The sequence below is a fragment of the Oncorhynchus kisutch genome, linkage group LG18 (assembly GCF_002021735.2).
Source record: "Oncorhynchus kisutch isolate 150728-3 linkage group LG18, Okis_V2, whole genome shotgun sequence".
NCBI lineage: Eukaryota > Metazoa > Chordata > Actinopteri > Salmoniformes > Salmonidae > Oncorhynchus > Oncorhynchus kisutch.
The window spans coordinates 68377685-68396138 of record NC_034191.2 but is presented as its reverse complement, the minus strand read 5'-3'; the positions used below and the strand labels follow the sequence as shown (position 1 = coordinate 68396138).

At 43.1% G+C, this 18454-nt stretch overlaps 1 protein-coding gene across 1 annotated transcript; it reads left to right on the top strand.

Annotated features, from left to right (window-relative positions):
- The first annotated feature begins 2589 nt into the window (after positions 1–2589).
- On the top strand, positions 2590–16892 carry chrnd (cholinergic receptor, nicotinic, delta (muscle)). Its single transcript, XM_020508982.2, has 12 exons — positions 2590–2744; positions 3460–3605; positions 9878–9922; positions 10049–10158; positions 10750–10905; positions 11027–11136; positions 11268–11468; positions 11575–11686; positions 11856–11970; positions 12145–12355; positions 12475–12593; positions 12844–16892. Exons 1-12 carry the CDS (start codon positions 2687–2689, stop codon positions 13024–13026), a joined length of 1566 nt encoding a protein of 521 aa, XP_020364571.1. The 5' UTR covers positions 2590–2686; the 3' UTR covers positions 13027–16892.
- Positions 16893–18454: the final 1562 nt, after the last annotated feature.

Sequence of the window (18454 nt, the reverse complement as noted above, 5' to 3'; positions counted from 1 at the left end):
TCATTGAAAGTGGCAGCTCTACCCTTTAGCTCATTGCGGATGTTGCCTGTAATCCATGGCTTCTGGTGGGGGTACGTAGTGTCACTGTGGGGACGACGTCGTCAATGCACTTTTTGATGAAGCCAGTGACTGATGTGGTGTACTCCTGTAGTCTACATATGCCCATAAAAATAAAAAAAAGATGACATTAGATGAGAACCTCGGTGAATACAGGTAAATCTCATATATATAAATGTTATTTTCCCTGTAACAATTGCTTGTTTCTCCTTTCACATTTTTAAAACCCAAATGCCTCCATAGGCTTCCCTTACACTCGGCCTACTATAATGAATTCTAGTTCAACAGCAATACGTCATGTCTTTTTATCCTGGCGATTTTATTATATCATTACATTTTACATGTATTTATTTATTGTTGTATTTGATGGAAAAAAATAACAGATAGCTTTTTTTTCGTATATTAATAAAAATAAAACCAAACTAATTAGAATGATCCACACTGTCCTGGTTTTATGGTGAGAACATTCATGGTACACATGCAATGCAACTTCTGGAGAAGTGGCAATGCGATCTCTGGTTCCAATATATCATTGTTTTTATTTGGGAGCAGTACAAAGGTGAGTGGACATTCTCCCTTTCGCTTTATATTGGATCTGTCCAGCTACTGTGACAAGTTTAGATGTGTTTAAAATCCTCCATGATTGCCCACAGGGAGCAATTATGGTGCCTGGAAGTGTATTTAGGCATAGCCTATTTAAAACAAGTTGTGGTGTTTAGAATTTGATTAGAATTATTATCTCTTTATCTTGCTTATTGACAGTGTTTGGCATGTCCATGCTCAGCCATAATGTAATTTACAGTAGGCACATCCCCTATATCAGTGCTAATGCTATGTATATATTTCTACACTGAAACCAGTGCAAATACGAACAATGATGACTGCGAACAGGTTACATTTAACATATTTAGCAAAGATGGGATGGGTCTAGATATTTTAAAAACTATAACAGAATAACATTGGAATTTGAGTTTTTTCCAAGGCAATAATAAAAGACCATAAATACACAACTTCAAGCATCCACATGTACTGTATAGCTATGGAGCACGTTCTGATTGGCATGTGAGGGACCAACCCTCGACACACCCACAACTTGCTTCTTCATCAAAACCCAGTCCTTTCGTGCCACCCAGTGTAACAGTTTTTGAAATACTTTGTGAATTTCATGGGATGGTATTGTCAAGATTGTTATTGTACTTTTTAGGATGATATTGGCAGAATATATTTGTGCTCTGCAAATGTTTCGTAATTTCATTTGGAGGCTTTAGAGAGAACTCTGATACGTTAAAACAACCTGATCTCCAAAGTCCACGTCTTTTGGTATCAATCACACACAAAGAGGAGCTCCCGCAGTGCAACACCGGTTACACCAGCTGATCATTATTGGTTGTGAAAATAGATAAACATATTTCTGACACACCCCTAGTGCTACTGCCAGAGCTTAGATTTACCATTGCGTTAGGTTTGTTAATCGATTACAAATTACATGACCCTCCTGTGGACTAAATAAAAAATACTAAACCCTCCCCTGACTGAAATTTAAAAAACATACATTTTCCTCTGGGTAACAATTGTGTAAATGTCAACCACTCCCTGAATATCTTTGTTCAATGTCATGATTCCTCTCATCCCTCCCCAAATGTGTAGCTTTATTTGTATTTATTTATTTAAAACTATTTTAACATTGTCTATGGGCACAGATTTCTTTTCAGATCCCTCCTATGTACTTCACTCATTTACAGTCACCCTTTTAGCCAATGGTGTTACATACGTTTTGTTCTTGTTGGGACAAGTAACTTCAGCTTTCAGGGACAAGTGACTTCAGCTTTCTGGGACAAGTGACTTCAGCTTTCGGCCAAGTAAAAAGTCTGTTCTGCATGTCAGAGGGACAAGCGTCTAAAGAAGTTAATGTCAAGTCCTCCCACTGGGCACGGACATAACTTCTATGTCTAGTCCACTTTGGTTCAATGTAATTGCATTGGAATTACATGGAAATAACATTGATTCAACCAGTGTGTGCCCAGTGGGCTGTCGCTGTTTTACTGTCCACTGTATTGATATTGAAATACATATTGACTGGTCAGATGATCAGTGTATTCATTGTTTGATCAAAACTCCTACATTTCTCCTGTAGTGGGAACAACTGGAGTGGGGTTTGAACCAGCAACCAGAACCTGACCTGTTATACAAGTCCAGACCTCTGTAGTAGACAAAGCTCAACAGGGAGGCACATTAAAATGAAGGAGTTTTAAACACATCCAACTTACCCATCCAAAACCTACAGTACTGTATAGGGACCCAGTAGGCCTGTAATTGCTCTTTATATTCTGCAGTCCTCAATGAATGTATCTGTAATGCAGGAACCATTTCTGTAAATTCATTGCCTGGAAGGCCGCACATTAGTGAAGCAAAGCTCATACGTGTACTGTGTCCCCTTACATACTTTCTGTCTCTCACACACCCTACCCCCTATCCTGTATCTCTGTGGCGGAAGTGGGGGATTGCATGCCTACCCCGGCCTGTCTCCACCTGTTCCCGCCACTCACGGCTCCGGGGGTCACATCACGAGCACAAGGAGAGAATGGATAACTTTTTTTAAGTTACAGAGTCTGTCCGGTGCCGAACAGCCATGAACTGCCGTTTATTGGGACCGGGAGCCCTGGTTCTGTTCGCGGTCCTTGTAACAGGTAAGTCCGTTGAAGTGTAACGTTTTATTTTTTCCTTGTGAGCATTTTGGATATATTGTTTTTGTTCAATTAGAACTATTTATTCCCAAAATAACGTTTATCCTTCAACATGTTCTATTGAAAGTGGACTATATTTTCTGTAGCCGATGCCTAACTGTAGCCTAAAAGTGAGTTATGACCAGTATTAGGCCTGTGATTTACTACACACACTGGTTCAATGTCCAAGACTTCTTAAAACCTTTTACTGCAGTGGGCTAAATCAGAGTCACAGTATTTCTTGGAAGTCTTAAACAAATCTACCATGAAACAAAAGTATATACCTCACACACATGGTTATGGGCTTAAAGAAAGAAGACGCCTGAACCATGTCACATATAAAGTTGAAAGGTATTACATTTTGAGTTTGCATCCCAATATTACACTTTATATACTATATGTCACATAAGACTGAAATATAACAAAACTGACATAGAAACACTGGATTTTCATTGTTTATTTGATTTATTTATGTTTATTAAATATGAAAAGTATGAATAATATTCAACCCATGATACCACTAGGTCATTTGACTGCAGCAAAGGGCTACTCTCCATTGGATTGAGGCTACTATCTGGGCTATTTAATACAAGTACCCTATTATTCAATCCTATGAATATTGCTGCTCGAAGCCTATAATGAATGTATCTGTGCATTGACTTCTGTGTGTGTGTGTCAGAGTGTTTGGCCAGGAATGAGGAAGAGCGGTTGATTCAACATCTGTTCAAGGAGAAGGCTTACAACAAGGACCTCCGGCCCGTAGAAAAACAGGGCGAAGCTGTCGTTGTGTACATCGCCCTCACACTCTCTAACCTCATCTCTCTGGTATGACCACTCTGTGTGTGTGTGTGTGTCAATGTGTTTGTGACTGGTATGCGTTTCTGTGGTGTTTATGGGTCCTCTGCTCCTGTGTGTGTGTGTGTGTGTGTGTGTGTGTGTGTGTGTGTGTGTGTGTGTGTGTGTGTGTGTGTGTGTGTGTGTGTGTGTGTGTGTGTGTGTGTGTGTGTTATTAATAGCCCAGTCTGATCCTCATGGATGTACAGTACCAGTCAAAAGTTTAGACACACCGACTCATTCAAGGGTTTTTTCTTTATTTTACTATTTTCTACATTGTATTCTACATTTTCTACATCACAACTATGAAATAACACATATGGAATCATGTAGTAACCAATAAAGTGTTAAACAAATCTAAATATATTTTCTAATAGCCACCCTTTGACACAGCTTTGCACACTCTTGGCATTCTCTCAACCAGCTACACCCAGAATGCTTTTCCAACAGCCTTGAAGGAGTTCCAGTTATGCTGAGCACTTTTTGGTTGCTTTTCCTTCACCCTGCGGTCGAACTCATCCCAACCATCTCAATTGGGTTGAGCTTGGGCGATTGCGGACGTCAGGTCATCTGCCTCCGCACTCCATCACTCTCCTTCTTGGTCAAATAGCCCTTACACTGCATGGAGGTGTGTTGGGTCATTGTCCTGTTGAAAAACAAATGCTAGTCCCACTCCTGACCTTAGTTCCTTTTGTATGTCTCTATTTGAGTTTGGTCAGGGCTTGAGTTGGGGTGGGCATTCTATGTTGTGTAGTCTAGGTTTTGTATTTCTGTGTTTGGCCTGGTATGGTTCCCAATCAGAGGCAGCTGTCGATCGTTGTCTCTCAATGAGAACCATACTTAGGCAGCCTGTTTTTCCACTATGGGTGGTGGGTAGTTATTTTCTGGTTAGTGTTTGTTGCAACTTTCAGAACTGTTCGTTTATCGTTTTGTTGTTTTTGTTCGTGTATTCATTCTGGATTAAAAGTATAATGGATACATACCACGCTGCACTTTGGTCCTCCTCTCCTTCTCCCAAAGACATTCATTACACCACTAAGTGCAACCCAACTTATGATCCAAGATGGCGTAGCAGTCAGACGTCCATGTCCTGTCGTGTCCCTTGTATATATCGTTTTACATATTTTTCATGCATATCCTTTAAAATATTTTGCTAAACCTCATCATCTAAATACTCTCCTGCAACCCGCCTCACCCAATGTGGCGTGGATCTGCTTTTTTTCCCTAAAGTATTTATATTTACTTCGGATCTGGAATCTCTCAACTGAAGCTAGCCAGCTAACTACCAGATATCAGTCAGCAAACCATTGCCAGCGGTCATCAGCTAACCTTTAGCTCGGAAAGCTCTCGCCAGTTCGAACAACGTGACTCTAACCAGAGCATAACGGACCTGTTATTTTTATCCACGGATTCCTACCGCAAACTGAACATTTTCATCTGGATCTTCACAACTAGCTAACCGCAATCCCGGATGACTACTCTTGGCTAGCGTTTCCATCCCAGAGCAAGCACCAATTTAGCTTGAAGATAGCCCGGCCAGGGCTCCTGTGCTACCACCGAAGCATACTCCTGGGCTACAATATCGGCCTGCTAGCTACCTAGAGCTACTTGGAACTGTCCTGGTTAGTGATTACTGTCTTATTTCACTGTAGAGCCTCTAGCCCTGCTCAAGGCAACCATGTTGTTCCACCTCCTACATATGCGATGACATCACCTGGTTTAAACATCTCTAGAGACAATATCTCTCTCTTCATTACTCAATGCCTAGGTTTACCTCCAATGTACTTACATCCTACCTTACCTTTGTCTGTACACTATGCCTTGAATCTATGCTATCGTGCCCAGAACCCTGCTCCTTTTACTCTCTGTTCTGAACGTGCTAGACGGCCAGTTCGTATAGTCTTTAGCCGTACCCTTATCCTACTTCTCCTCTGTTCCTCTGGTGATGTGGAGGTTAATCCAGGTCCTGCAGTGCTTAGCTCCACTCCCACCCCCCAGGTGCTCTCATTTGTTGACTTCTATAAACGTAAAAGCCTTGGTTTCATGCATGTTAACATTAGAAGCCTACTCCCTAAGTTTGTTTTACTCTTAGCACACTCTGCCAACCCAGATGTCTTAGCCGTGTCTGAATCCTGGCTTAGGAAAACCACCAAAAACCCTGAAATCTCCATTGCTAACTATAACGTTTTCCGCCAAGATAGAACTGCCAAAGGGGGCGGTGTTGCAATCTACTGCAAAGATAGCCTGCAGAGTTCTGTATTACTTTCTAAGTCTGTACCCAAACAATTTGAGCTTCTACTTCTAAAAATTCACCTTTCCAGAAACAAGTCTCTCACTGTTGCCGCTTGCTATAGACCTCCCTCTGCCCCCAGCTGTGCCCTCGATACTATATGTGAACTGATTGCCCCCCATCTATCTTCTGAGCTCGTGCTACTAGATGACCTAAACTGGGATATGTTTAACACCCCGGCCATCCTACAAACTAAGCTTGATGCCCTCAATCTCACACAAATTATCAATGAACCTACCAGGTACAACCTGAAATCAGTAAACAGGGGCACCCTCATAGATGTCATCCTAACTAATTCACCCTCCAAATACATCTCTGCTGTTTTCAATCAAGATCTCAGTGATCACTGCCTCATTGCCTGCATCTGTAATGGGTCTGCGACCAAACTAACACCCCTCATCACTGTCAAACGCTCCCTGAAACACTTCTGTGAGCATTCCTATCCTGGAATGACATTGACCTCATCCCGTCAGTAGATGATGCCTGGCTATTCTTTAAAAGTGCCTTCCTCACCATCTTAAATAAGCATGCCCCTCTCAAAAAATGTAGAACTAGGAATAGATATAGTTAGTCCTTGGTTCACGCCAGACCTGTCTGCCCTTGACCAGCACAAAAACATCCTGTGGCGTTCTGCATTAGCATCGAATAGTCCCCGTGATATGAAACTTTTCAGGGAAGTTAGGAACAAATATACACAGGCAGTTAGAAAAGCTAAGGCAAGCTTTTTCAAACAGAAATTTGCATCCTGTAATACTAACTCAAAAAAGTTCTGGGACACTGTAAAGTCCATGGAGAATAAGAGCACCTTCTCCCAGCTGCCCACTGCTCTGAGGCTAGGAAACATTGTCACCACTGATAAATCCACTATAATTGAGAATTTCAATAAGCATTTCTCTACGGCTGGCCATGCTTTCCACATGGCTACCCCTACCCCGGTCAACTGCCCGGCACCCTCCACAGCAACCCGCCAAAGTCCCCACCATTTCTCCTTTACCCAAATTCAGATAGCCAATGTTCTGAAAGAGCTGCAAAATCTGGACCCCTACAAATCAGCCGGGCTAGACAATCTGGACCCTCTCTTTCTAAAATTATCTGCCGAAATTGTTGCAACCCCTATTACTAGCCTGTTCAACCTCTCTTTCATATCGTCTGAGATTCCCAAAGATTGGAAAGCTGCCGCGGTCATCCCCCTCTTCAAAGGGGGTGACACTCTAGACCCAAACTGCTACAGACCTATATCTATCCTACCCTGTCTTTCTAAGGTCTTCGAAAGCCAAGTTAACAAACAGATAACTGACCATTTCGAATCCCACTATACCTTCTCCGCTATGCAATCTGGTTTCAGAGCTGGTCATGGGTGCACCTCAGCCACGCTCAAGGTTCTAAACGACATCATAACCGCCATCGATAAGAAACATTACTGTGCAGCCGTATTCATCGACCTGGCCAAGGCTTTCGACTCTGTCAATCACAACATTCTTATTGGCAGACTCGACAGCCTTGTTTTCTCAAATGATTGCCTTGCCTGTTTCACCAACTACTTCTCTGATAGAGTTCAGTGTGTCAAATCGGAGGGCCTGACTGCCTCTGACAGTCTCTATGGGTGTGCCACAGGCTTTTATGTATACATCAATGATGTATACATAAAATGAATCCTTGGACACTGTGTTAACTAACCTCCAGATGAGCTTCAATGCCATACAACTCTCCTTCCGTGGCCTCCAACTGCTCTTAAACGCAAGTAAAACTAAATGCATGCTTTTCAATCGATCGCTGCCCGCACCTGCTCGCCTGTCCAGCATCACTACTCTGGACGGCTCTGACTTAGAATACGTGGACCACTACAAATACCTGGGTGTCTGGTTAGACTGTAAACTCTCCTTCCAGACTCACATCTCCAATCCAAAATTAAATCTAGAATCGGCTTCCTATATCGCAACAAAGCATCCTTCACTCATGCTGCCAAACATAACCTCGTAAAACTGACCATCCTACCGATCCTCGACTTCGGTGATGTCATCTATAAAATAGCCTCCAACACTCTACTCAACAAACTGGATGCAGTCTATCACAGTGCCATCCGTTTTGTCACCAAAGCCACATACACTACCCACCATTGCGACCTGTACGCTCTCGTTGGTTGGCCCTCGCTTCATACTCGTCGCTAAACCCACTGGCTACAGGTTATCTACAAGTCTCTGCTAGGTAAAGCCCCGCCTTATCTCAGCTCACTGGTCACCATAGCAGCACCCACTCGTAGCACACGCTCCAGCAGGTATATCTCACTGGTCACCCCCAAACCCAATTCCTCCTTTGGTCGTCTTTCCTTCCAGTTCTCTGCTGCCCATGACTGGAACGAATTGCAAAAATCTCTGAAGCTGGAGACTCACATCTCCCTCACTAGCTTTAAGCACCAGCTGTCAGAGCAGTTTACAGATCACTGCACCTGTACTTAGCCTATCTGTAAACAGCCCATCTACCTACCTCATCCCCATACTGGTATTTATTTATTTATTTTGCTCCTTTGCACCCCAGTATCTCTACCTGCACATTCATCTTCTGACGATCTTACCATTCCAGTGTTTAATTGCTATATTGTAATTACTTCGCCACCATGGCCTGTTTATTTCCTTAACTTACCTCATTTGCACTCACTGTATTTAGACTTTTTGTTTTCTTTTGTTCTACTGTATTATTGACTGTATGTTTTGTTTATTCCATGTGTAACTCGGTGTTGTTGTATGTGTCGAATTGCTACGCTTTATCTTGGCCAGGTCGCAGTTGCAAATGAGAACTTGTTCTCAACTAGCCTACCTGGTTAAATAAAGGTTAAATAAAAATAAATAAATAAAAGATGGGATGGCCTATCGCTGCAGAATGCTGTGGTCGCCATGCTAGTTCAGTAATTCTAAATAAACCACACACAGTGTCACCAGCAAAGCACCCCCACACCATCACACCACCTCCTCCATGCTTCACGGTGGGAACCACAAGTACGGAGATCATCCGTTCACCTACTCTGCGTCTCACAAAGACACAGCGGTTTGAACCAAAAATCTCTCATTTGGACTCATCAGACCAAAGGAGAGATTTCCACCGGTCTAATGTCCATTGCTCGTGTTTCTTGGTGTCCTTTAGTAGTGGTTTCTTTGCAGAAATTTGACCATGAAGGCCTGATTCACACAGTCTTCTCTGGACAGTTGATGTTGAGATGTCTGTTACTTTTATTTTGGCTACAGTTTCTGAGGCTGGTATCTCTAATGAACGTATCCTCTGCATCAGAGATAACTCTGGGTCTTCCTTTCCTGTGGCGGTCTTCATGAGAGCCAGTTTCATCATAGCGCTTGATGGTTGTTGCGACTGCACTTGAAGAAACTTTCAAAGTTCTTGACATTTTCTGGATTGACTAACCTTTATGTCTTAAAGTAATGATAGACTGTCGTTTCTCTTTGCCTATTTGAGCTGTTCTTGCCATAATATGGACTTGGTCTTTTACCTATTAGGGCTATCTTCTGTATACTACCCCTACCTTGTCACAACACAATTGATTGGCTCGAACGCATTGAGAAGGAAATAAATTCCACAAATGAACTTTTAACAAGGCACATCTTTTATTTGAAATACATTCCAGGTGACTGGTTGAGAAGCTGGTTGAAGCTGGTTGAGAGAATGCCAAAGCTGTCATCAAGGCAAAGGGTGGCTACTTTGAGGAATCTCAAATATAAAATATATTTGGATTTGTTTAACACTTTCTTGGTTACTACATGATTCCATATGTGTTATTTCACAGTTTTGATGTCTTCACTATTATTCTACAATGTAGAAAATACTGAAAATAAAGAAAAACCCTGTGTGTGTCCAAACTTTTGACTGGTACTGTATGTCACAAAGAGGACCACGATCCAGTCAGCCTGAACAACCTGGAGAATGTAGAAAAACAGACACTGCCTTCTCTCTCTCTCTCTCTCTGTAGAAAGAGGTAACCGAGACTCTGCTGACCAATGTGTGGATGGAACATGTGAGTATATTCTTCTGCTTTATTTCAACCAGTTGGTCTTATCACTGTGTATCTTTATAAATATAATACATCTATAACAGTTTCCTATTCACATACACGCTCACATTATTCACTGTGTGTGTCCAGGGCTGGTATGACACCAGGCTGTCTTGGAACACCACTGAGTTTGATGATATCGATGTCCTGCGCCTCCCGCCCAGCATGGTGTGGCTGCCGGAGATCGTCCTAGAGAACAAGTAACACACACCCTCATCTTCTCTGGGTCTGTTATCCTTTTCTCCTCTGTCTTACGATGCCCAGTTCCAGACTGTTTCCTACTCTAATATATTGCTGTGGGTGTGTGTCAGTAACGATGCCCAGTTCGAGACTGTTTCCTACTCTAATATATTGCTGTGGGTGTGTGTCAGTAACGATGCCCAGTTCGAGACTGTTTCCTACTCTAATATATTGCTGTGGGTATGTGTCAGTAACGATGCCCAGTTCGAGACTGTTTCCTACTCTAATATATTGCTGTGGGTGTATGTCAGTAACGATGCCCAGTTCGAGACTGTTTCCTACTGTAATATATTGCTGTGGGTGTGTGTCAGTAACGATGCCCAGTTCGAGACTGTTTCCTACTCTAATATATTGCTGTGGGTGTGTGTCAGTAACGATGCCCAGTTCGAGACTGTTTCCTACTCTAATATATTGCTGTGGGTGTGTGTCAGTAACGATGCCCAGTTCCAGGCTGTTTCCTACTCTAATATATTGCTGTGGGTGTGTGTCAGTAACGATGCCCAGTTCCAGACTGTTTCCTACGCTAATATATTGCTGTGGGTGTGTGTCAGTAACGATGCCCAGTTCCAGGTGGCGTACTACTGTAACGTATTGATCAATCCGGAAGGCTATGTGTACTGGCTGCCGCCAGCCATCTTCAGATCCTCCTGTGCTATCAACGTCAACTACTTCCCCTTCGACTGGCAGAACTGCACTCTCAAGTTCACGTAAGGAAGGGTCTGACCCCCCCCCCCCAACACACATACACACAAACGCAGGCATACACACACACACACACACACACACACACACACACACACACGTAAAACTCTGTTTCCCATGATGCAGCTCCCTGACCTACAATGCTAAGGAGATCACCATGCAGCTGAAAGAGGAGCTGGAAGATGACAAGTCCTACAAGGTGGAGTGGATCATCATAGACCCTGCAGGGTTCACAGGTACACACACACACACACACACACACACACTCTCTCTCTGCTGAATCATCCATAAGCCAGCCCATAGAAGTGCGAGTATATAAACCACTCTTTCAGTCATCGCTCACTTTCATCTCTCCCTCCCCCTATAGAGAATGGAGAGTGGGAGATCATTCATAAACCGGCCCGTAGGAACACCTATAAGAATATCCCTATAGAGAGCAACAAGCACCAGGACATCACCTTCTATCTCATCATCAAACGCAAACCTCTGTTCTATATCGTCAACATCATAATCCCCTCTGTCCTCATCTCCTTCATGGCTACACTGGTCTACTACTTACCAGCTGACAGTAAGTATACCCTTAACCTCTTATCCCTTACCTCTACCATGAACCCTGACCTTACTACCTAACTACCACACTACGTCCACAGTGATTACTGTGTGTGTGTGTCTAGGTGGGGAGAAGATGACTCTGTCCATCTCGGTGCTGCTGGCTCAGTCTGTGTTCCTGCTGCTGATCTCACAGAGACTGCCGGAGACCTCCATGGCTATACCACTTATTGTCAAGTAGGACACACACACCCTTTTGTATGTGTTTGTGTTTCATAGACACACTGTTTGTGTGTTTGTGTTGCAGACTGTCAGTTACCAGTTGTTTGATTTTGAGAAGAATCCCCATGATGATCATGGTGTTTGTGTGTGTGTCTTTTGTCTGTGTGTGCATACATGCGTGTAGGTATCTGATGTTCATCATGGTTCTGGTTACGGTGGTGGTGTTGCACTGTGTGGTGGTCCTCAACCTGCACTTCAGGAGCCCCAGTACACACATCATGACAGAGTGGACTAGAGAGGTACACAGACTACACAAGGAGTAGAGCAGGCCTAATTGTTACTCCATGGATACCTGCAACTGCAATTTAAACTAAAATGTGACATGGTTTTGTGTGTCTGTGTGTGTGTGTCTCTGTGTGTGTGTGTCTCTGTGTTTGTGTCTCTGTGTGTGTCTGTGTCCTCTCCTCCACTAGTTCTTCCTGGAGAGGTTGCCCCGCCTGCTGCGGATGTCCCGCCCTGCAGAGTCAGAGTCTAGCTGGGAGGGGGCGTTGCCAAGGCGATCTAGCTCCGTTGGTTACATTGCTAAGGCGGAAGAGTACTACAGTGTGAAGTCACGCAGCGAGCTGATGTTTGAGAAACAGTCTGAGAGACATGGACTGGCCACACGGGCTACACCTGCGGCAGGTACACAGAGCAGACACACATATATAGGCACAGAGAACAGACACATGAACATGCACAATCTTCTATAGTGAATGTTATGTACGGGAAGGTATATGATTCCTTACTTTGTGTGCGTGTAGCTGTGAAGCCCCAGTCAGATGGAGAGGTGACAGAGCAGCTGTACTCTGAGATGAAGCCTGGTGTGGATGGAGCCAACTACATTGTCAAACACATGCATGACAAGAATGACTACAACGAGGTAAGAGAGGAGGGGGAGATGGAGAGAAAGAGGGGGAGGGGCAGGGGGAAAGGAGGGAGGCACAGAACATTAGATATAATACAATACATTATCCTATTCATGTTAAACTCCCCAGTGGAACTTGGATCTGTAACAAAGGCTTCAGTCACTAGTGTGTGTCATTACGGCTCAACAAAGGTGATCATGACATACGTGAATGTAATGCTTTCTGACCCCCCCTCCTCTCGTCTTCTCTCTGCTCCCCCCATAGGAGAAGGATAACTGGATTGGTATAGCTCGTACGGTGGACCGTCTGTGTCTGTTCCTGGTCACCCCAGTCATGACAGCAGGCACCATCGTCATCTTCCTCATGGGTATCTACAACCACCCTCCGCCCCTGCCCTTCGAGGGAGACCCCTACAACTACCTGGAGGAGAACAAGCGCTACGTCTGATACACACCAACGCTTACACACGTTCGCACACATGTGAAGTGTGGTTCTGCTGTTTGTTCACCTTCACCTTCACTAACACATCCGCAACCGCCCAAATATAAAATATGAGGCCTGCCCCCGACCCTAACCCACAAATATAAAGAATGCACTGTGGGCCTACAGTCAGATGGCAGAACTATTTTTGGACAGGCCTTTTTATATAGGCCTATGTTTCTGCTTATCATTTCCAACATTTTGGTAGGTTATTTGTTAGTCAACTTGTTTGTAATTAGATAGGCCTAAATGTAGCTCCTCTACTGTCATTACTAGTTGACCTAGAAGACTAAGTAAACCCTTGAACCAAAATGTAATTAATCCATAGAATTAATGTTTCAGTCTACTTGACATCGGTAAAGTTTGTTTTCTCGTTCATCTCTGCTTCTTTTGCAGTAAAGACATGTAGGACCCGGGAGAAAATTCTATAACAATCAAAAAAAACGTGAAAGATTTTTTGCGAAATTTCCAAATGACATCAGTTTGACCGGTTTTTAGAAATGTAAAAGCTATTAAAAAGACCCAACATGTTTTTGATAAGATTTCAGTTCGGCTTGGATGCATATTTTATGTGATTGAAATGCTATCAGCTTTTATGATGCTGATAAAGATAGCACCGCCACCTTCACAGACGTTCCCTAACCGTGCATTCATTCTCTCAAGATCCTGAAAGAAATACAGTACATTCAGAAAGTATTCTGACGCCTTCACCTTTTCCACATTTTGTTACATTACAGCCTTATTCTAAAATTACTTAAATAGTTTTTTCCCTCATCAATCTACACACACAATACTCCATAAAAAAAATGATTATGAAATATTACATTTACATAAGTATACAGACCCTTTACTCAGTACTTTGTTGAAGCACCTTTGGCAGCGATTACAGCCATGAGTCTTCTTGGGTATGACGGTACAAGCTTGTCACACCTGTACTTGGAGAGTTTCTCCCATTATTCTCTGCAGATCCTCTCAAGCTCTGTCAGGTTGGATGGGGCGCGTTGCTGGACAGCTATTTTACGGTCTCTCCAGAGGTTCAGGTCCGGGCTCGGATAAGCCACTCAAAGACATTCAGAGACTTGTCCCAAAGCCACTCCTGCATTGTCATGGCTATGTGCTTAGGGTCGTGGTCCTGTTGGAAGGTGAACCTTCACCCCAGTCTGAGATCCTGAGAGCTCTGGATCAGGTTTTCATCAAGGATCTGTCTGTACTTTGCTCCGTACATCTTTGCCTCGATCCTGACTAGTCTCCCAAACCCTGCCTCTGAAAAACATCCCCACAGCATGATAATGCCACCGCCATGCTTCACACACCGTAGGGGTGGTGCCAAGTTTCCTACAGATGTGACGCTTGGCATTCAGGCCAAAGATTTCAATCTTGGTTTCATCAGACCAGAGAATCTTGTTTCTCATGGTCTGAGAGTCCTTTAGGTGCCTTTTGGCAAACTCCAAGTGAGCTGTTATGTGCCTTTTACTGAGGTGTGGCTTCCGTCTGGCCACTCTACGATAAAGTCCTGATTGGTAGAGTACTGCAGAGATGTTTGTCCTTCTGTAAGGTTCTCCCATCTCCACAGAGGAACTCTGGAGCTCTGTCAGAGTGACCATCAGGTTCTTGGTCACCTACCTGACCAAGGCCCTTCTCCCCCTATTGCTCAGTTTGGCTGGGCGGCCAGCTCTAGGAAGAGTCTTGGTGGTTCATAGCTTCTTCCATTTAAGAATGATGGAGGCCACTGTGTTCTTTGGGACTTTCAATCTTGCAGAAATGTTTGGTACCCTTACCCAGATCTGTGCCTCGACACAATCCTGTCTCGGAGCTCTACAGACAGTTCCTTCGAATTCCTCATGGCTTGGTTTTTACTCTGACATGCACTGTCAACTGTGGGACCTTATATTGATGTGTGTGCCTTTCCAAATCATGTCCAATCAATTGAATTTGCCATAGGTGGACACTAATCGAGTCTCATAGCAAAGCGTCAGAATATTATATCAATAAGGTATGGTTTTTTAGTTAGCGAACATTTAAAAATATATATATTTTCACTTTGTAATTATGAGGTATTATGTGTAGATTGTTGACAGAAAATAATTATTTTATCAATTTTAGAATAAGGCTGTAACGTAACAAAAAGTCTGAATACTTTCCGAATGCACTGTAAATACCATTTTTCTAATTCTGTTCCTGAGTCAAAATGTTGTGTATCATTTTACTGCATGCAATTCTTTACTCTGCAGGAGTTCATATTATATTAGGCTAAGTGGGAGGTTATAGACCTACAGTCAGTGTCCAGATTTCAGTCAGGCTACTATTCCATTGAACCCATCTGAACAGTACAATTCTCTTGACGTGCCATTTTGAAGTCCCCGTCCTGTGACTGTTGAATTTGTATAGCGCCTCACAATCATCACACATAACATAGTTACCACTGCAATCATCTTCTTTTACCACTTCACCTAATCTTTCCCAAACATTAGACTACTGTTCTGGCCCTCCATCTATTTATTTTCAACTCTCTATTTCGCAGCTTTTCTCTTATTGAATTAACTCTGACATTGTCCTTTTTGCCTCAGTGGATTGACGTTAACTTTTTAAAAGAAGTTCGCTATTGGCGTGTTGGACAATTTGGAGCGCTACAGTTGGGCCCTAATGTTTAGGCTTCAAATCAAATGTTATTTGCACATGCGCCAAATACAACAGGTATTACCTTACTGTGAAATGTTTACTTACAAGCCCTTAACCAACAATGCAGTTCAAGAAATAGAGTTAAGAAACTATTTACTAAATAAACTAAAGTAAAAAAATTTGATAAAAAAGTAACTCTACAAAATGACATGACAATAAGGAGGCTATATACAGGGGATGCTACACACTAACAGCAGATACAAAATGCATGACAATAAGGAGGCTATATACAGGGGATGCTACACACTAACAGCAGACACAAAATGACATGACAATAAGGAGGCTATATACAGGGGATGCTACACCCTAACAGCAGATACAAAATGACATGACAATAAGGAGGCTATATACAGGGGATGCTACACACTAACAGCAGATACAAAATGACATGACAATAAGGAGGCTATATACAGGGGATGCTACACACTAACAGCAGATACAAAATGACATGACAATAAGGAGGCTATATACAGGGGATGCTACACACTAACAGCAGATACAAAATGACATGACAATAAGGAGGCTATATACAGGGGATGCTACACACTAACAGCAGATACAAATTCTGAAATAGAAAACAATGTGGCCTATAGATATGAATGTTAATGCATTGTTTCCTCTTTATTCAACCCGCCAACCACACAATATTTCATGACCCTAATCCCGCCCGATCCGCGTATATATATATACAGGTTGAGTCAACCGTGCATCACTAACACACGCACGCTAACACGCAAACACGCAAACACTCAAACACACACACACACACACACACACACACAAACACACACACACACACACACACACACACACACACACACACACACACACACACACACACACACACACACACACACACACACACACACACACACACACACACACACACACACACGCAAGACACTTAAAGGCTTAAAGGCCATGCTACAGCCAATCAAAAACATTTGTTGTCTTTCCTATAAGGCTAAGTCACTCTGGGTTGACGGCCTGCTTTCAATGTGTAATCTTTAACTGCCTAGGTGCCTAGACTTTTTTTTTTACTTAAAACTTCCCCTGGGTAGTGTCTTGGCAATTTGGATTAACTTGACTGTTTATGACTAATATATGTGTGCGTTTTTAATAAATATTTACAACAGGTGTGTTTAAAAAAGCAATTTGCCTATTGTATCTGTGTTCGGTGTGGTATTATCATGTGAAGAGGTTGTAAAAAGACGGGTGAAAGACGGGTCTCACAGATGGCGCCGATAGATATGGCAGCTCTGCTTCTAGCTCCTAAGCAACTTTGTGGTATTTCGTTTTTTGTGTGTTATTTCTTACATTATTAGCCAATAATTGTTTTATGTTATTACATACAGACAGAAATTACTTTGGGATATCAGAGTGGCAGTAACTTACCAGCATTACGACAAGGAATACGACTTTCCCAAATTGGATCCTTTGTTCGTACCCCCAGAGCAATTGAACTCATTCCAGAGGCAGCTCCTAAATACCACCGGTGGAGAAGAGGTATTCAGAGTGGACTTCTAGTCCGACTCAGGAGGCATGCACACCATCCACCGCTTCCGAGTATATTACTCGTTAATGTTCAGTCTCTGGATAATAAAGTAGACGAGGTCAGGACGAGGATCTCCTTCCAGAAAGACATCGGGGATTGTAACATGCTCTGTTTCACGGAAACATACTGTCCCCGTCCATACAGCCATCTGGGTTCTCGGTACATCATGCAGACAGGAATAAAGAACTCTCTGGGAAGAAGAAGAAAGGCGGGGGTGTAGGTTTCATTATTAACCCCTCATGGTGTGATTGTGATGACACAGAAATTCAAGTCCTTTTGTTCACCTGACCTAGAATACCTCACAATCCAATGCCGACCATATTACCTCCCAAGAGAATTCTCTTCGGGTATAGCCACAGCCGTGTATATTCCCCCTCAAGCCGATACCATGACAACCCTGAAGGAACTACACTGGACTTTGTGCAAACTAGAAATCACATATCCTGAGGACACATTTATTATAGCTGGGCATTTTAACAAAGCAAATTTGAGGAAAATGTTACCAAAGTTCTATCAACACATTGACTGTAATACTCACGCTGGTAAAACATTGGTCCACTGCTACTCAACTTTTCAAAATACCTACAAGGCCCTCCCCCACCCTCCCTTTGGCAAATCTGATTAGAACTCCATTTTGCTCCTCTCTTCCTATAGGCAGAAACTCAAACAGGAAGTACCCATGCTAAGGTCTATTCAATGCTGGTCTGACCAATTGGAGTCCATGCTTCAAGATTTTGATCACGCGGACTGGGATATGTTCCGGGTAGCCTCTGAGAATAACATCGACGAATACACGGATACGGTGACTGAGTTCATCAGGAAGTGTATAGGAGATGTTGTACCCACTGTGACTATTCATCTTACCCAAACCAGAAACTGTGGATAGATGGCAGCATCGGCGCAAAACTGAAAACGCAAACCACCGCATTTAACCATGGCAAGGAGACTGGGAATATGGCCAAATACCAACAAATATTCCCTCCGTAAGGCAATCAAACAGTTAAAACGTTAGTACAAAGACAATGTGGAGTCGCAATTGAACGCCTCAACACACGTATGTGGCAGGGTCTACAGCCACACAGACACCGACGTCTTGCTTCCGGACAAGCTAAACACCTTCTTTCTCCCGCTTTAGGGATAACACAGTGCCTGCCACCAATG